General features: G+C 38.8%; 1 protein-coding gene across 3 annotated transcripts in view; it reads left to right on the top strand.

The window, feature by feature from the left end:
• The window catches only part of RANBP3 (RAN binding protein 3), a 53352-nt gene extending 36366 nt beyond the window's left edge, over positions 1–16986 (top strand). For all 3 annotated transcript variants that reach the window (XM_041469402.1, XM_041469401.1, XM_041469400.1), the window contains 9 exons: positions 4272–4391; positions 4937–5040; positions 7384–7462; positions 8738–8840; positions 9707–9831; positions 12035–12155; positions 13724–13866; positions 15541–15724; positions 16598–16986. In XM_041469402.1, coding sequence (XP_041325336.1) covers positions 4272–4391; positions 4937–5040; positions 7384–7462; positions 8738–8840; positions 9707–9831; positions 12035–12155; positions 13724–13866; positions 15541–15724; positions 16598–16641 — 1023 coding nt within the window. In that variant the 3' untranslated portion in view covers positions 16642–16986. The remainder of the gene's footprint in view (positions 1–4271; positions 4392–4936; positions 5041–7383; positions 7463–8737; positions 8841–9706; positions 9832–12034; positions 12156–13723; positions 13867–15540; positions 15725–16597) is intronic.
• The last annotated feature ends 1894 nt before the right edge of the window (positions 16987–18880 follow it).

Here is an 18880-nt window from a genome sequence, read left to right as displayed (position 1 = left end):
AGTAGAGGAAATAACTAACGCCCTTGAAGAACTAGAAGCTTCACAATTACAGGCCTTGGTTCTGAAGGAGAACTTTAGTACTTGAACACCTGATAAAATGCAAACATGTCCTGGTAGAAATCCTCCAGAATACTCCTGGAGATTTTAGAAATAAGTTGATGAGCATATTTGCATATACTGGGTAAGTTGACATGGGAGGTATTTAGCTGTACCTGGTATTCACAGCAAAGAACTGGCTAGAAATGCAAAGGTTGAGAATAGCTGTCATTGCAACATCAGTGAGGTTGAGTTTGAGATCCTGAGGGAGCTAATAAGTAGCAGAATAAAGATCCAGACTTCAGGAGAGAAGACTTCAGGTTATTCATTGAGCTGGTTGATAGGATTCTCAAGGACAGCAGAGCTCATGAGAGCTCATTATCTCCCTGGACAAACACCTCAGAGAATGAAGAATTTATCCCAAAGCGCATGAAACTGTGCAGATTTGGGAGGAGGCCAGTGCGTATGGGCTTGGAACTCCTTAAATCCAGAAAGAGAACGTGCATGTATCTCGTGAAAGCAGTCAAGACCACCTGAGAAGTATACAGAAGGATTGCCTGGATGTGTGGCAGAACTGGGAAACTGTAAATTTGGCTGGAGTTGGAAATTACAGGGAATGAAAAGCTGCCAGCAAAGCTTCCACTGGTACTGGTAGCAAAGGTAAAATGAAGGAAAATCATAGGCCTTCTGCAAAATGTTAAAGGGAACCTAGTGGTGAAAAAAATGAAAAAATCTGAGGTACTCAGTGCCTTTGTCTTGTTTTCTGCTGAAGAGGTCTGCTGTCAGGTCCACCGAATCCTTTTTTTAGGGGAAGCTTGAGGGAGCAAATTATTACAATAAATTTGATTAAGAACTCTTTTAGACAGTTTGACATACACAGGCCCATAGGACCAGACAGAATATATCCATGGGTGTAGAGGGAGAGTTATGGTTTAACTCCAGCTGGCAGCTAAGTACCATGGAGCCACTTGTTCACTCCCTCCACTCAGTTTGGATAGGGAGAAGAATCAGGAAAAAAGTAAAACTAGTGGATTGAGATAAGAACAGTTATTTAAGTGTTGAAAAAGAGAAAAGGATAATAATAATTGTAATGAAAAGGGGAGAGAGACAGATAAAACACGAAGAAAAGAAGTGATGCCCAGTATAGGTGCTCCGCACCCGCTGATCTGTGCCCAGCCTGTCTCCCAGAAGCCATCAGCCCCTCACCAGCAACTCCCCCAGTTGTGTTCCCCCCCCCCCCCCCCCAGCTTCTTGTGCAACTCTGTGCTTGCAGAGCATGAGATTCTGTGAAGTCCTTGACTTGGGGTGAACACAACTGAGCCACAACCAAAATATCAGTGTGTGATCAAGATTATTCTCATCCTGGATCCAAAATACAGTGTTGTGCCAGTGTTGTACTGGGAAGAAAATAAACTCAGGACAGGGAGCTGGGGGGTGTTTGTGTGATTCCACTACCTGTCCTCAGAGAATTGTGGTGCTGTGGTGGGTCCCAGTTCCTGGAAAAGAAGAGAGCATGGCACACGTTTCCACAAATGGCAAGAAAGAGGTTCCAGGAAAGTAGAAATGGCTCAGCTCCTTTCTCTCCCTTTGTGGTGAAGGAGTCCTAGGATATGAGGCACCTTAAAGGGATTGAGAGCAGCCAGCATAGATAAAACAGAGACCAACCTGATGGGTTTTTTATCCTCTGAGATTATTTGCTTTGCAGAGAGCCCTGCTTGTTGATTTTGACTTTAGGCAAGATCTTTGTATGGTCTGAAGTATCATTGTCATAGCCAAAATGGAGAGAGGTGTACTGGTTGGGTGGAATTTAAAGTGGGTGATAAATTGGCTGAAGCAGTGAGCTTTGAGGGTAGCAGTCAGTGATTGGAAGTCTGACAAGTGTCAACCACTAGGGGCATTCCTTAGGACTGTTCAACATATACACAAACAACTTGGCAAGGTGGAATAAATCTTGTTAAGTTTGTGGATACTAGTATACTGTGGGAAGGGGAAATGGTCAGTATTTTGGAAGGCAGGGGCTGTTCTGTCGGATCTCAGCAGGTTGGAAAAACCAGCTGAGAAAAACTAGGTGATGGTTAGCAAATGCAAAGTTCTGTATCTGGGGTGAAAGAACCCATGTGTCACAAGGACTGAAGAGGGACTGGCTAGAAAGGAGCTGTGCAGGCAAGTCTTGAAGGTCTTGGTACTGCATGAAAAATGTAGAGACAAGTTCTCACCTACAGAATTTATTAGCAGATCTATAGCTGATAGTATCACTTCTAAGGGTGACAGTTACTTTGTTTTGGAGGAAGGGAGATCAAATAGGGAAAGAAAAGGGAAAACTTCACATTGGCCAGCCATAAAGACTAGTAATTGGTTCCCTAGACAGGCATCTTCCCCCTGAGTGTCCTCTACAGTGGAGCAGGTGGTACCCCCTAATAACTAAGTTCCCATAGCAACTATATAGTTTTCTTCATAATGCTTAGACTTCCTGTGGTTTTGGGTTTTTTTCTTCTTATGGTGCTGTTGATGCTGATGGAAGTGTGCTTTGCTGAGAGGCAACTGCTGTATGTGGGTCACTTCTGAGACTTTGTGCGTGCATAGTGTTGCGTCTTCCCATCAGTGTTAAAAGCTATGGAGTAGGAAGTTAGGAGAGAAGCAGGAGGGAGTGATTCCCATGCAGGTTGCAATTGCTTTCCAACACTACTTTAGGGTTTTTTAAGTGCAAGGCTCTGAGTATAGTGGAACAAGAACTGTAGTATGGGAATAATCAGGAAATATGCTTCCATGGCGTGTGCAGAGAGAAGTCACAAAGCCACTTGTGGAAAGCAGGTGGCAGAGGTGCAGAATAGAAAGTCCTTAGGAGAACAAAAAGCTCAAGAACCTTCAGGTGCTGTGCAGCAGTGATGAACAATAGATTGTACATGAATAAGTAGTGTATCCTTTTATTGATTAAGAGGACTTATGGCCTACTTTACTAAAACTGCAGGCATTAAGTTTAAGAAAGTGATCTTTTCTCTTTTTATGTCACTGTTGGATGGCATCAGGAATACCATATATAGTTTGGGGCTTGACAGTACATGAAAGACACTTAAAAATCACCAAGGTGACTAGTGGCTGGAGCACAGGAAGAGTGATGAGAGAATGAAAAAGCTGAGCATGTTCTGCTTGGACTAGGACAGGGGAATTGGAGAGAGCTCTCAGCTCTCAAGGGATAGGCGGTGGCAAGATGAGAATAAAATTAGGATGTGTCTATCAGACAGGTGAGAAGCTGCCGGTGTGGTGTGAATGGGATTTCAGACGGGTTTTAGGACATAACTGTCATACTTAGTGTAGTTGAACATTGAACTGAATCGTTAAAACCAAAAATCGCGGACAAAGATTCTCTAAGTAATTAAAGTTAGAAAGTAGTACGTTTATTATGCCGGCAGGTGGCACGGGGGGTGTCCCCGAAATGCATGACCGCACCACACAATGATTTTCGCCTTCTATTTATTTCCCAAAATAATACATATGCATAACCCCAGCACCTCCCATCCCTGCTTCATATTAAAATGAGGTTATTAGTCCTTCATGCATGAGCAATTCTTCTCTTGAATTGGGTCGGTGGTCTCGAATTGGGTCAGTGGTCCCAGGGATGAAGTCAGGAAAGTCTTTGTCAGGTCTCTGTGACCCTCTGGCATGATCCAAGGCCTCCTGCTTCATGATGGATTGACACAGAGTCCAAGTGCTGGGCATTGTTTTACTGGTTCCAATATGTTCCTATAATGGTTCACTTGCTCCACTTCCTTCTACAAATGAGCTTGTTTGTAATATAACAATTAGCTTAAGCATTAATAATCATAAACCTATCATTGAATATGAATATCAGTATGAATTGGCTCTAACCCTCAGCTAAAATCTTAACCTTTAAAATCATGATTCAGAACCAGACTAACAAAATGTAAAACTGTTGTGTGTATTTTTTTGAAACTTGATATGAGATCTTGGGCAGCCTAATATAAGTTTGAAGTTGGTGCTGCTTTGAACAGAGTTTGGACCAAGTGATTGTCAGAAATTTCTTTGAACCTTAACTATTCTATGATTTGCTAAGAAAAACACTTAACAACAGAGATGTTATTTAAATGCAAAACATGCCTTGTAGATCTGAGTGTTATTGGCTTGTCATTGTAAATGAGTGTGTGACTCACCTCGTCATAAGGTGTTTTTATTTACAGAAACTCAACTTCTTTGGTTATATTTTTCCATTTCTTTAGGCAGCAGAATGTCAGAAAAAGGAGTCCAACAATACTTCAGATGATGACAGCTCTGAGAAGGCCGAACTAAATGCACAGCAAGCATTTGTATTTGGGCAAAATTTACGAGATAGAGTTAAGGTAAACATATGTTTGTTCTCTTGACTAGGAGTTTATAAATATATGTAAAATTAAAAGCTATGAACACAGCAGAGTTGTCTTAATAAAACTAGTCTTCTAAACATTTAATAAATGAATTCTGTTATGTAACATAAGAAGCTTTTTCAAAAAAATATGCATCTACTGCAATCATGAGTAACAGCTAAAGCTCAGTAGAATGTAATGTTTTCTCTTACTTTTTGGGTTAGAATGAAGTTGAAATGTGGCTCTAAGCTGCTCCCATGCTATCAAGACTTCACAGAAAAAATGGAAAAATAGGCTGAGCCTGGGCTTAAACTTGTGCATAGAATAACTGAGTTGGATTGTTAGTACCTCCGGTTGAAGACAGATTTGCTCAGGTTTCCTAGCATGATAAAAGAAAGTGTAATATTGGGACAGTGTAATATTATTAAACAATAATCTTGTTTTATTGTAGAAAGCATTTGTGGATGAAACTTTGTCTTAAGGTAGAATGAGTTGAAAATTTTGTAATTAAAATTATTGATATATACTTGTTCTTTTTCTAGCTAGGAGATGAAAGCAATGAAACTGCTGATGTGCAGAATGCTGGCCTTCTGACATCAGATATACCTTCTGCAACAAACTATTTTCTACAGTACATCAGTTCTAGGTGAGACTACAGGGAAACCAATATAACAGTTCTCCTTACTCTTTATTTTCTTTATTGAAAATTCTTTATGATTCTGCTCTTTATTGGATGCAGGGCTTAGACTGGGTCATTGGGGACCCAGACTTCTGAAGAATGAGATGGCAATCTTCACATCTGGGGGAATCCTCAATCATCTCTTCAAGGGAGATGCATTTGATACTATTTATTTGACCACATCCTCACCAAAGCCTCTTCAAAAAACCAAAAAGCATGACATGAGAAGCATGAAACTAAAAAGCATGACATTCTTCTCATGAATGATCAGAAACAGTGGTGGACTAAATTTGAGCTGCCAGTAGAATCTTGTGGAGATCTGCACTGTATTTGTGTTGTTCAGTAAGTTTCATACATGATACAGATAAAAGGAAGAATAGTTAAATTTTTTTTAATGATAGTAAGCTTTTCAGAGTGGCCTGTATGAATAAGTAGGAGCCCAACTGTGGGAGGGCCTTTGAGAGAACTTCTAAAGCATAACAACATCAGTAACATCAGAAGAAACGTGATGTATAGGTAAAGCAGGCAGCCAGTCTTATGCTAATCCTGTCTTATGTAGTAATGAGCTCTGAGCTGACAGCCTTCACTTGAGGCTAAGGTAGTGACACATGAAATCTGTATCTCTGTGAAAATGCTAGCTTAGTAGTGGTCAAAAAAATTAAGTAGTGTAAAGAATAAGAAAACAGAAGATACAGAGCTGTGAATTCATGGAAAAATGTGGGGGGAAATCCCACCAAGAGGGATGAAGCAGAGCAACATCTCTGCTCCTGGCATAAGCTGAAATTGAGATTGAGACAAGGAAATAATTGTAGGAAAAGCACCAATGCATGTTTTCTTTGTCTTTATATTTGGCATTTTTAAGATCCTGTTGTTCACCATGAAGGAGGCAGTAGGCAGTTTTGCAGTCAATGAACTTTTGATGTCAAACTTTTCAGATGTTGCACTGGAGAAGTAGAGAACACCTTTGCCCTCCTGATGCCAGATCAGTGTCTTTCCAATAGACACAGTCAGACTTATTCAATCAGATTTGGCAGACAATAACTGCTAATATGCGGCCTTCAAATACTGGAATATTTTTTCATACTTTTCAACTCATATGACACCTACTGTCATTTTATTTGAGTCTTTACTTTGGGAAGATTTATTCATGGTGAGTCAGTTGCAAGAAACCTAGGTTTGAACTTGTCTTAAAAACAATAGTGTCTCTAAGGGGAGTTGGCTCTGGTTTTCTGCTGAGACAGCAAAGCATTATGGTAATCAGCTTGTAAAAGGAAACTCCTCCCTTTGTGTAACACTGTCAATTCTTTAAAAACTGTAAATATGCTAGGTGGCGTGGCAGATATTGGTAGGCCACATTGAGTTCCCTGTCAACATTTGGAGCTCAGAACTGTGGTATTTAATTCCCTTAGGAGGTAAAGTTATCTTCCACTGAGGATCTCCTTTGTTCTAGGAATCTCCTTAATCAGAAGTAGCGACTCTGCATGTACAGTTTAAAAGTTTGTTTGGTTTCACTTGAATCATGTAGATGTGAGTCCCCATTTTCCAAACCTGGTGAAATGCACATAGGCTTGATTCAGAATGGTCTGCTTTTGTATGTTCACTTTGTGAGCAAGCTGGTGTCTTAGAAAGGTATGCCTCATGGGAAGGGATAGGAACAATGACTTGTTAAGTCTTTTGAGTCTGTAAAAGAATAAAACTCTTGTCCTTCCTAAATAGGATTAAAAATCTGTTAATAAAAATACTAATGGGAGGAAGGTGTTTATTCTGTAAGGAAGAAGTAAAGGATGATACCTGATTGTGAAATCAGCTATCTTCTTGGAGGGTCTGTGGAATTGCAGTTAGTCTGATAAAAGGCATTATTTATCCCTGCTACCTTTGCTTCAGTTACGATCTTGCAAGTGCTTTTGTTTCTGTTCTTTCCATTTCTGAGAGAATTGATCTAAACATGTGTAGTAGTTCAAGTCTGTACATGTGGAATACTGTTTTAAAAAAAGTATGTTATATGATTAGACAATAAGCCCTCACTTAGCATTCAACATTGCTTTGTATGTTAATAGTTATCTGAAGGGGAAGATTTTTACAGAGAAAAAATATTTTGTGGTCATTCTGAGAGAATTCTTGTTCTGTAAAACTGGAATATGTTCTCGTGTTAAGTTGGATTAATTTTTACCTAGGTTTTTGTCAACCAGTACTTATTTTCTTAAAGCCAGTGACAGCCACTCACTCTCTGAGAAATTTTATGAGTAGAATATAAAAGATGTGTTATTTTCTGTCTTGTAAAACCTGGCTTATTTCTTGGGTTTTTTTCAGTGTAGAGAACTCTACGAACAGTGCAGATGCGTCTAGCAACAAATTTGTTTTTGGACAGAACATGAGTGAGCGAGTCCTAGTGAGTATCCACTATGTATATGTTGTAATTTTGCCAGCAGTTTGTTTCGGATTCTCACTCAGGAATTTTGTGAGCCTTTAATTATACTTCTCACTTGAGTATGGGTTTTTTTCAGTGGTTTCCCTTGAAGGTAGCTTATTTTGAGTGCAACACGGGAAGTTCATTATGAGCTATTGTCTGCCCAGCAATACTTTCCAGGATTTCCCTTTCAAACTCTCAGTGTAAGGAGATTCAGTGCCCTCTCTGTAGTGCATGTGGTTCTTGTGCCCAAGCATTCTATGGCATGGCTTGTTGCTTTAAATGGCTATTGGAGTATAAGAGGGTATTTTATGTTTGTCCTCAATATTGAGAGCAGTTCAGTAACGTGACTTCCCCCCAGATGGGATTTCAAGCCCAGCAGTAAAGCAGCTTTCTCAGGACTTGAGGTATGATTCTGGAAATGCTGTTTATGATGTACCAACCTAAGGAATAACTTCTAGTACTGTTGAGGACTCTCCGTGTGTGGAGACACGAAGCTTGACTCCATTTCAGAAGGCTGATTTATTATGTTAAATATTATATTAAAATACTACATTAAGACTATACTAAAAGAACAGAGAGATCAGAAGGCTACAACAAGAAGAACAAAATAGAATAACAAAATCCTGTGACTGCTCACAGCCTTGGCACAGGTGGCTGTGATTGGTTATCAATGGAAAACAATCCACATGGACCAATCACGGATGCACCTGTTGCATTCCACAGCAGCAAATAGTAATTGTTTACATTTCTCTCCTGAGGCTCCTCAGCTTCTCAGGAGAGGAAAAATCCCAGCAAAGGATTTTTCATAATATCATAGCTACATAGTACCTCACTGTTTCCTGCTGTTGCTTTTATTCCTGTGCTGGAACAAAATGGAAATGTTTCATGTTGAGTGTTCAGACCTGTCTAGCTACTAAGCAGGAGTTCATTCAATTATGATATGAGTAGTTATAGCTGAAATTGACTTGCTGTGTTGAACAAAGCAAGTCAAAAAGCTTCAAAATAAGGATTAAAATTTGGTATCAGTTCAAGGGAAAATAATTCTAACTGTTCTTTAGGTCACACTCCATTCAGTTCCTTGGCTAAGGTAGTAGGATAGCTTTAACTGTGAAAGCATGTTGTCCATGAGATTCTTCTTCTGCCATACGATTTATAAATACTGGAGCTACCCTCAGTACTTGGTCACTAGTCCTGTTTAATAGAATTAGTGTATGTCATCTCCCTTCTGTTTACCTTCTCTTATTTCTGTGATAGAGTCCACCAAAATCAAATGAAGGTAGTACAGAGAGTAATAAGGAGAATGCTGCTACGGAGTCTGGGTCTGAATCGTCTTCTCAGGAGGCCACGCCAGAAAAAGGTGAAAAACAAAATATTGTATTAGGAATGGTAGTAAATCCTTTTTAAAATAACTATATTTTTCAATATCCTGTTACTTTTCAAAAAAAGATTTTTATGTTGCCTTTACTGTCTCCTGTAACCAAAGATACAGGCTGGGTGTGGAAGTTGCTGGGTGTTGTAGATCCTCTAATAGTAAACATGTGCGGGCTGCACTTGCTTTTTGATTGTCAGTCTATGGTTGTGGGAGTATCTTCAGTGGAATTAAATTAGAGGGAATTAACCAAACTGGTAGTGGGACTTGGTAGAGAACGTAGGAGAAAGGTGGCAAACTTTTTTTTAACAATTCTATTTTATTTCAAGTGACTGAATTTCTGAGTCAAATGTGTATTGCATTGAGTGGGTGCCCCACATGTTGCTTGAACTCAGAACTGGTTGCTGGATTCTATGACTTCAAATTGTCAAGATATTACAGAAATTCTGGGAACCATGGGTTTTCTTCAGTAAACTGCTTGCAAGCCCAAATGGAAGTACAAAATTAAATGCACTGTCCATGTGTAGGCACAGCTGTATGGCCGGCAAGAGTATCAGTACTGCTGGAGCATCTACAGATAAGCACGTGTCCATGCAAAGGTTTTGAATTATTGCGTGTATGGACAAAACTTCTTGAGAATTTTATCTATTTTGTTCCTTATGCTTGTAAAACAAGTATTAAAAGACAAGCTTTAACTTCTGCTTTAAATTTCAGTCTTTTTTTATGTGTTCTATTAAAGTTTGTTTTCTGTACATTTCAAAAGGTCTCAAAATTCTGGTGTACTTGTGTGAGATTTTTATATATCTTAAAAAATTTTATGCTAATCATTCTCAGACTCTCAAAATGTTGTTCAGCTAATAATATTTCAGAATCACTGGCAGAGTCTGCAGCAGCCTATACTAAAGCAACAGCAAGGAAGTGTTTATTAGCGAAGGTAGAAGTGATTACTGGGGAGGAAGCTGAAAGTAACGTGTTGCAGGTAAGAAACGGATGGAGGAGCTTTGAGTTTGTGGGGATTCATATGGATGTCTGTCACAGTAAAACGTCCACAGATAGGTTGGATTTAAATCTATACAGGGTATCTTCAGCCAACCCTGTTCAAGCTTAGATGCAAGCACACCACTGGCCAGAGATCTGGGCAGAGAGAGATCCAAACCAATCAGCTGTTTAAACCAGGAAGTTTCAAACCCCCTGTATAAGCAGGCCTCCATAATAAACCATTGCTGTTTTGCCTGGATCTCTGAGAGTTTGTGTCATCCCTGTCTCTGACCCCACGTAACAGATGCCAGTGAATGCACACCATCTGATTCCCTACAATTCAGCCTTTCTCTGTATCTCTAATATATTTTCTTGTGTTAAAATGCAAACTTTAGATATTTATGTCAGATCCTTATTTATTAACTTGTTATCCATTGTTTTTTAATTTCCTCTTTCTGAATAAATTTTAGTGTATAAGCCATCCAGGTGTATCTTAAGCATACTTTCCTGAATCCATCACATAGAAGCTTCTATTTTCTGTGAGACAATTATTTGAAGAAAATTTAAATTCATTAAATATTTTTAAGTTCTTTAATTGTTGTACTACTGAAGATTTTCTAAAATTTGGAATGGGCATTTATGCCAGCAGTCTAGTTTCTTGCAAAACAGAAACTGTATCACAAACACTCAGGAATTTAGTTTGAGATATTTAATTGAATTAGTGATGTTGTAGAAGGATATTTGGTCATGACTTGGACTGCTGATTTTAGTAGTGATATATTTAACATTGTAGTTATTAATTAACTTAAATATATTTACTAACTCCAGTGTATCCTTAAGAAAAACATGCAGGGTTTTCATATAAAATGAAGTGGTATATGTATTTTTTTCCATCTCTCTTTATACTCCAACTGTAGTTTGTTTTTTTCCTTGAGATATTTTGTTTCTCAGCATTTGAATTGTGTTATTTTCAAGGATAACTTTTTTATTCTTACAGACACGATGCACTATTCTTCTGACACCAAACAGTTGCACTATCAGTATCTAATGCCTATCAGTTACACTTGTATTACCTTACAAAATTATACTCTATGATGTTTATCTTCTTGGACTTCTTTTTACCAGACATAAATGGTCTTTAAATAGTTCTTCTGGTATGTCTCTGTTTCTATGTAATTCAGAAATGTCTGGGTGCTTCACATAATTGAACAAGACACTGAAGAGATAAGAATCCTGTTTCACTTAAGAAAACCACAACTTTTGGAGTTTTATACTTAATAGAGGACTGACTTGCATGAATATGTTGTAATTTAACAGACCTCTTGCCTAACTTTAATTTTTTTTTCTTGTGAAATGTAATGTATTAAAATTCCAAATGGGTCCTGTACACACAGAACTCTGTTAATGTTGCAGAAACATACAGAGCTAGATGTTTTGGCGTGAAGAAGATGAGAAATGGAGGGAATGAAAATGGAAGTATCTTTTCCACTTAGTGCATGCTCATCTGTGGGGAACTTGAGGGGTGATGGTTTGAGGTATAAAGCCTCAGCAGTAACAGTGAAGTTGGATCAGAGAGGGTGGTATAGAGATGTTTGGCATGGAAGAAAAAGGGAGCTTGTAGGTCAAGATCCTTCAGTATTCCTACTGTTGGAAAAAAATACATACACCTTTTGAATTTTATAACCTCTGAACCCTCAGTTAATAATCTCAGTTATTAATGACTTTGTGTTGTTCAGGCTTTGATAATTAATTGATAATGAGCTAGCATGTTTGTTCATCCTTTGCTTCCTTACAGGAAGAATTTTGCTTTGCTTTCATTATATTTGCTGGGTCTTCCCAGTAACAAATAACATATTCAGTGGTGCAATGTGTACCTAAGGCTTTTAAAAGAATTCACTGATATAAGGCATTCTTTTATGACGTTAAGTTTCCTCTGTGAAAATTTATATCTTGCCTGGAAATTACTTATTGTTTTGATCTTGAACCTTCTTATTCTTTAAGAATATCTAGCTTCTTTTAATAAAACTTGATGAAAACAGTGTATTTTGAGAAATTTATTGCAAAAGAGAGGTTGACTGTTTTGATTTCCACAGCTATAAACAATTAAAAATTCCAGTATGAAATCTGAATATTTTTTTAATCAACTGTAGGTGACTAAGAAATATCAATCAACCACTATGCCATAAAGATATTTTCTGTTACAGATTCAGTGCAAGCTGTTTGTATTTGATAAAAGCTCTCAGTCTTGGGTGGAAAGAGGTCGAGGGCTCCTGAGACTCAATGATATGGCCTCAACAGATGATGGAACATTACAGTCTCGACTGGGTAAGAGGAACCAGGGGAAATGAGATACTGGATGACAGTCATGCTATTTTCATAAGGCTCTTCCTTGGCACACAGCAACATTCACTTAAGTTTGTCTTAGCTCCAGCAACTCAGAAGCAGTTTGGACCTTTTCTTTTGCTTCAGGTAGTGAATACTGCCTCCAAAGAGAGTATCTTCATACCCTTCTATTGCAGCAGATGTTCCAGTTACTTTTTCCCCCAATAAAAGCAAGCGATGTTTAGTAACCAGAATATTTGCCTAGAAATTTATGGTAATATCATTCAGATCTGGCTGTTTTGGATGGGTTGCTTGTGATGAGGGAAGTCTGTTTGAATAGTGCAAGATTGTTCAGGCTGGCAGGAATGTGCATTAGCCTGAGATTATCTGCTCAGATACCATTGCTGAACTTTAATGTATTAACATTAAGGCTTCAGACTAAATAGCTTTAGATATGACTCATAATCTTTAATAGCCTTGTTGCAGTTTAAGCCCAGCCAGCAGCCAAGCCCCTTGCAGCCACTTGCTCATTCTCCCTCCAGCTGGATCAGGGAGAGAATTGGAAGTGTATAAAAGTTAGAAAACTCCTGGGTTGAGATAAAAGCAGCTCAATAAAGAAAGCAAAAGCAGTGCATGCAAATTGCAAACAAAGCAAAACAAATTAATTCACTGCCTCCTGTGGGCAAGCAGGTGTTCATCCATCTCCAGGACAGCAGGACCACATCATGCGTAATGGTGACTTGGGAGGACAAACACCATCACTCCAAATATCCTCCCTCCTCTTCCCCCTGCTTTATATCCTGAGCATGGTGTCTTGTGGCCTGGAATATCCCTTTAGTTAGTTTGGGTCACCTGTTCCAGCTGTGTCTGCCCCTAACCTCCCACATACTTGTCACAGCACAGCTGGTATATAGCTGGACAGATAAATCTGGCCATAAACAGAGATCCAGTTTGGCTTGACTAGTTTCTTAGAGAAAAGGAGTAAAGTCCCTAGGTGAGCAATGATAGATTTGAACTCAAAGAACCCCAGCCAATTCCATTCCATCCTGAATGCAGACATATCATTGGTCAGGGAGCGAGGCAGTGCAGAGGCCCCGACCAATCAGATGTCCAAGCACAGGAACCCCCTGTAAAACGGGACTCCAAACAATAACCCGAGCTGTTTGCCACAAGATCATCGGTAATTTCTCTCGTACCTGTCTCCAGCCTATGACCATAACGTATTACATACTCCCATCCTCCTCATCAGTGTAGTAGTATGAAAAGCAGAAAAGACCTTAGCTCTGTGCAAGCACTGCTCAGCAATAACAAAAACATCTCTTATATTATCAGTGGTATGTTCAGCACAAACCCAAAATACAGCTCCATACCAGTGACTGGGAAGAAAGTTAACTCTCCCCCAGCCAAAACCTGCACAAGCCTCCATTCTCCTCATTTAAAGTTGTGACAAAAGCCTAAGAGGGCTTATTTGTAAAAAGACTGAAACCTTTGTACAGTAACAAGTGTCTTGACTGTTTTGAGCTTCCTGATGTGTCTTTTTCCACCTAACTGATCTTGTAACTTGGCTTTAGTGATGAGGACTCAGGGGAGTCTCAGGTTAATCTTAAATACCAAGCTCTGGGCTCAGATGCAGATTGATAAAGCCAGTGAGAAGAGTATCCGGATCACAGCCATGGATACAGAGGACCAAGGAGTTAAAGTTTTTCTTATATCAGTGAGTACTGTTCATGTCTTAACCATCCTACTAAAATTGGTGCTTACTTAAACTGTAACTGAGGTAGCATTCCATATTTATTTGCACCCTGTCTTAACATCACCCCTGCCCCAAAGACAAGCCACTTGGCAGATTTGCTTGTCTAAAAAGTCTAGCTAGTTGTGAACAAATGCCACGTCAAAGGCTGCCCTAGGAAGCCACGTTGTTCAAAGCATTGCCCATGGAGTCATGGGATCTGTTCCACACATGCTGAGACCCTAACTATAGTGTTCCATGCAGATTCTTTTCTGATCTAAAAAAAAAAAAAAAATTGGCATTATTTAATAAATTTTATGCAGTAGCTTAACCAAAATTAGATCTAGTGGAACTTTCAGCACAAGAAAACTGTCATTGTCTGCAGTGCTGGAGGATGAATAGGTGCCCACTGAAAAGGAAACACTAAAACTGTCAAGAACATCATATTAGTACTTAAGGTTTACACATTTTAACTTTGATTTTCCTTTAATGCAGAGTGTTAAAGCAGTAACAGGATAGTGAAAGTGATTTCTGTGCTTATTAAATGGGGAACGGCAATTGCAGTCAGAATTACTAAAACACTTGGGATCTGATCATACAGTCAGCAAGGGAGAAAGGTCACTCCCTAATGCCTGCTAAAGCACTAACAGATTGGAGAGGTCTGAGAACATTCCTTTGATTTAGACTGATTTTACACAAGATGCAAAAGAACAAGTGTCTTGCAAAAGAATTTAGTGTTCCTAGGGATCAGAAATGGAGAGCATTAGCAAATGGTCAGCTTTCCCTGTGACATTAGGTTTGTAGGGCTGGGATCTGGAGTCCCAGAATTGAGCTTAATAATACCAAATATGCATTGATTAAGAAAAATAAGTGAAATTATTGGATAAGTTTTTCTCCATATTTTTGTAGTTCTGAAAGTTTTGAGTTAATCTGTCATCAGGTTATTCACTCTTGATTTTAATATTGATAAAAAGTATCTTCTTTGGAATTACTTTTTCATTTCAGTTTATTGCAAGGGAATTTTGCAGATACAGAATTGACACATTCAAGTGTCAGATGGGGTGGATGGAAACTTTTTTATGAAAGAATTTGGGGAAACTTATTTCTTATGAAAGAATTTGACAGGTTATCAAAAATTACTCCCTCTGAAAGGGAGACTGTTCAAAAAAGTTTTAAACAATTGCCTGTCCATTGAGTTTTCTCATTATATCTCATATTGAAATTTTATGCCAGTGCATCATGAAACAATTGGCTTGATTATGATTAACTAATGTGTGAAGCTGAATTATTGACAGGCCAGCAAAAATCTGCAAGATTTTAATTGAAGGTCTTTTTAATATGAACTTTTGGGAGGTATCGGGAAAGCTATGTGATTTCTGTGTGAAGAAGGCTATATGAGATCAGCAAATACTGGGTGTGTTAGCCAGAGAAAGTTGGAACTAAGCAGAGGAATATACTCTCACCACCAGAGTTCTGTATATCTAATGTCCTCCTGTGTGTACCACAGCCCATTCTGACTGGTTTGAAAAATACTTTATGAGAAAACTAAAAAGTATATTATGAAATTTGGCATGACTGGTGTGTATTATGTCAGCAGTGCTTTATTGTGTTATAATTCCATGCACCTATTTTCTTATTTCTGAATATTAAAAAATGCAGGCAAGCTCTAAAGACACAGGGCAGTTGTATGCTGCATTGCACCATCGGATCTTGGCCTTGCGCAGTAGAGTGGAACAAGAGCAAGAAGTCAAGAATGTAGAACCTGAGCCAGAGGTAACGCAGTCAAATGAGGAAGACAGTGATGATGATGATGTCATTGCACCTTCAGGATCAGTTGGAAGTGGTAAGTAAGAAACAATGATATTTCCTGTTTTCCATGCATTTTCCTGTGTAATTTCTTTCAAGTAGTCTGTGCTCTTTGTGTGTGTCTATGGAGTAGGACTATTGCATGGCTTTCCTTTTTGAGTGCAACTACTCCTTGCTTCTTCTTCAAACTGGTAAAAGGCACCTGTGCTGCCTGTGAGCCAAGCCACAGTTTAGCAGAGGTTTCTGTGCTTTTTATCATTTACAGGATTTCTGAGGGTGGTTCTCAGTTTCATTTTTGCCTTCATCATGGCCAGGAGTTGCACATAAAACCTGAGATGACTCAGGATCCGTAGATAGCATCCAGACTGACCTTTCAGTAGGGAGCTGTTTGGAAAGCAGAAGGTTTATAAAAGGGGCATGGAAGAAGTGTCATGTTTTTTATTGCACATGAGGAGACCATAATTTAAGAAAAATACTAGACTTCAGTTTGAGGAAGGCTTCCTTTTGTACTCTCAACTTGGAAGTCATCTCTGCTTTGCTTTCTTGTGGCTGAGAACATAGAGCCTTTGACAGTCCTTCATCCTGATTCACAGAAGGGGATAAAAAGAGGAATGAATATGAACAAAAGCAGTGGGAAGACTGAAGAGCTTGGAAACTGAGCTTTTAGGTTTTGGGATGCTTTTGGGATTCCTGAACTAGATTAGTCAAGAACATAAAATTCTACAGTAGACAGATCTTAATCTGGAGAAGGCCATGTGCATGGTGGGGGAGGTAGAATTCTACAGGTCTCATCTCTCATTGAACACCTGAATCTGAGACTTATGTAGGCTACTTGGGATGGGTCTCTCTTACTGCAAGGCAAGAAACAAAAGATATTTCTTATGACCAAGAACTATTTTTATTTTTTCAGGTCCTAATGATGAAGCTGATGGGCAGAACGTTGGCAGCACATAGCAGATGTGAGCCAATCTGCTTGCAAGGCTGCTATGAACACCATCTTGCAGGCATCTCTGGATACCCCAGGCCAGCGATTATTTCAGGCAGTTTTGAAAGCTCCAGGACTTAAGAACTGTGCATCTCTGTTCTGTTTGTTTGGGTTTTTGGTCTGGATCAGTAGATTCCACACAAAAAATAGCAGACTTGGAAACTACCTGAATGTGGTTTGGGACGTTGAAAGCTCATCATATTGATGAGCAGAAAAACAAAAAATCCAACCCCAAAACAACAAAAAACACAAAATGCAACCACCCCTAACCATTTCCCCTCTTCCTTGTAATTAAAATGGCACATTACAGCTTGTCACAGCTTTTCATTGGGACCTTTTGGCTGTTTCTTCAATAGTTCATGTCTTGCAGGTCTCCAAGATAGAACTTTTCGACATGGTTCCAACTCGAATTCTGCTTTTATAACCCTTACTTCCCTTTACGCAGGGAAACCCGGTCCTCACTAGCTCCTATGCTCACTGGCTGCCCTTTTGGGTTCCTTTATTTTTTTTTGGACTGTAGATGGGGCAGGTTATGTTTTTACCTTTTAATCCCAACATAGGTTGTGGATGTGGACACCATTGTTTGCTGTCTAGTGGGTTTGTAAACAGAAAGAAACAAAACATTATGGCTCACCAGAAAAGATTTTTTTAATGCGATAAGAGACTTTAAAGTCTGCAGGACGTTTTGCTAACTCCTTTTTTCTTCCCATTTCATTATTATTTTTTGGGGATTTATATTGTGGTGAGACTTTTTTATTTTAGTTTTTCAATAAGATGCTCTTGTGTGTTGAAAAAGTGAAACTATTGTTTTGTACTGTTCTTTTCTGTTACTATTTAAGGGAGAGCTAAGCCACTATATATAATAGATGTTGCATACAATTTTTCTTAGAAAATTTTGTTTCTGTGGCTACAGTAAAGTGCAGGAGGCATACAGGTTACACCTTCAGAACAGTTAATGACAAAACAGCTGTTAGCCCTTGGAAGAATAAAATAGGCTCATGTAGTGAGCTCTGCCAGCCATTAAAATAAATCTGTATAATAAAGCAGCTCTCATTTAATGGCTTGATTCAACAAGCCATTTAAGCACTTGCCTGACTTAACTGTATGTGAATAATCTTACTGAAGTCAATGCAACTCTTCATGCTTAAAGTTGAGGACATTTTTAAAAATCTTGCTGAATTAATGGCCTTAAATAGAAAATTTAACTTCTAAACCCTTCCTGTCCCTGTTCCATTTCCTGAAGTCTTGCAGCATGAAGAAAAAGGTAATACTGCCAGCCTTGAGTAGTTTGGGCTGAAGGTTATTGTATTCTGTTCCACCACAAATAAAAGCAAAAATGTGGTTTTCTGTGTGCAATTCTGAAGTACTCCTACTGTAACCATAACCCTCTTTTTTTTTTTTTTTTCTTTTTTTTCTCCTTTGGGTGTTTTTTAATCATTTGAGCCTTTTATGTGAAAGTTGAGTTTTATTTTCTTATTGAAACATATGGTATGTTCTTGTCCAGCAAGGTTGGAATTTGGTAGTCACCAGGTCACTTTCACTTCTAATTCCCCAAATTGTTCTATTTCCTTTATTAATAGTTTGCTGATAGATAACTTCTGACTTGTATACTTACTCTTTTGTAGGGTAATGATCTAAAATGCATCACCTAGAAGCAAATGAAAGGGGAAGAAGCATTTGATGTATCATGAATTGAAAAGAGAAACCCAGGTTATAGCACAAAATCAACTTCAAAATTTAGTATTCAAATAGCAAAACAGTCCATATTGCCTCAATTTTAATGAAACACACTTTCCACTGGCAGTCAAGAACAAGTCTTCCCCTGTTTTCTGTTGTTAATCTTCACTGAAGACTGATGCTGTTGGGGCAGAGGGTGCTTTCTCTTTTCCTGATAGCCAGTTGAAGGAATATCTGTGATTACTTTTCTGGCAATTGAAAAGGGCTAATGATAAGCTGTGCCACTGTGTCTTGATCTCTCTGGATTGTCTGCTCATGCCTTCTTGCATTTTGGTTTTCTTTTTTCCTCCTTAGGGTTAATGGGGGTTTTTACCAATGAACAGACCTGTTGCTGCACCCCCTACTCTTGGCATGCTTCAACAGGAACATGGCAGATTCCTTAGTGCCCACCACACAATTGTTTCTGCATCACAAGGTCTGGGGACTTTAGAGTAAGTGATCTGCATTTTGGATCTGGGATCTTTTTACATT

This window comes from Pyrgilauda ruficollis, unplaced genomic scaffold (assembly GCF_017590135.1).
Source record: "Pyrgilauda ruficollis isolate IOZ18807 unplaced genomic scaffold, ASM1759013v1 scaffold232, whole genome shotgun sequence".
Classification (NCBI taxonomy): Eukaryota; Metazoa; Chordata; class Aves; order Passeriformes; family Passeridae; genus Pyrgilauda; species Pyrgilauda ruficollis.
This window is presented reverse-complemented; position numbering and strand designations above follow the sequence as displayed.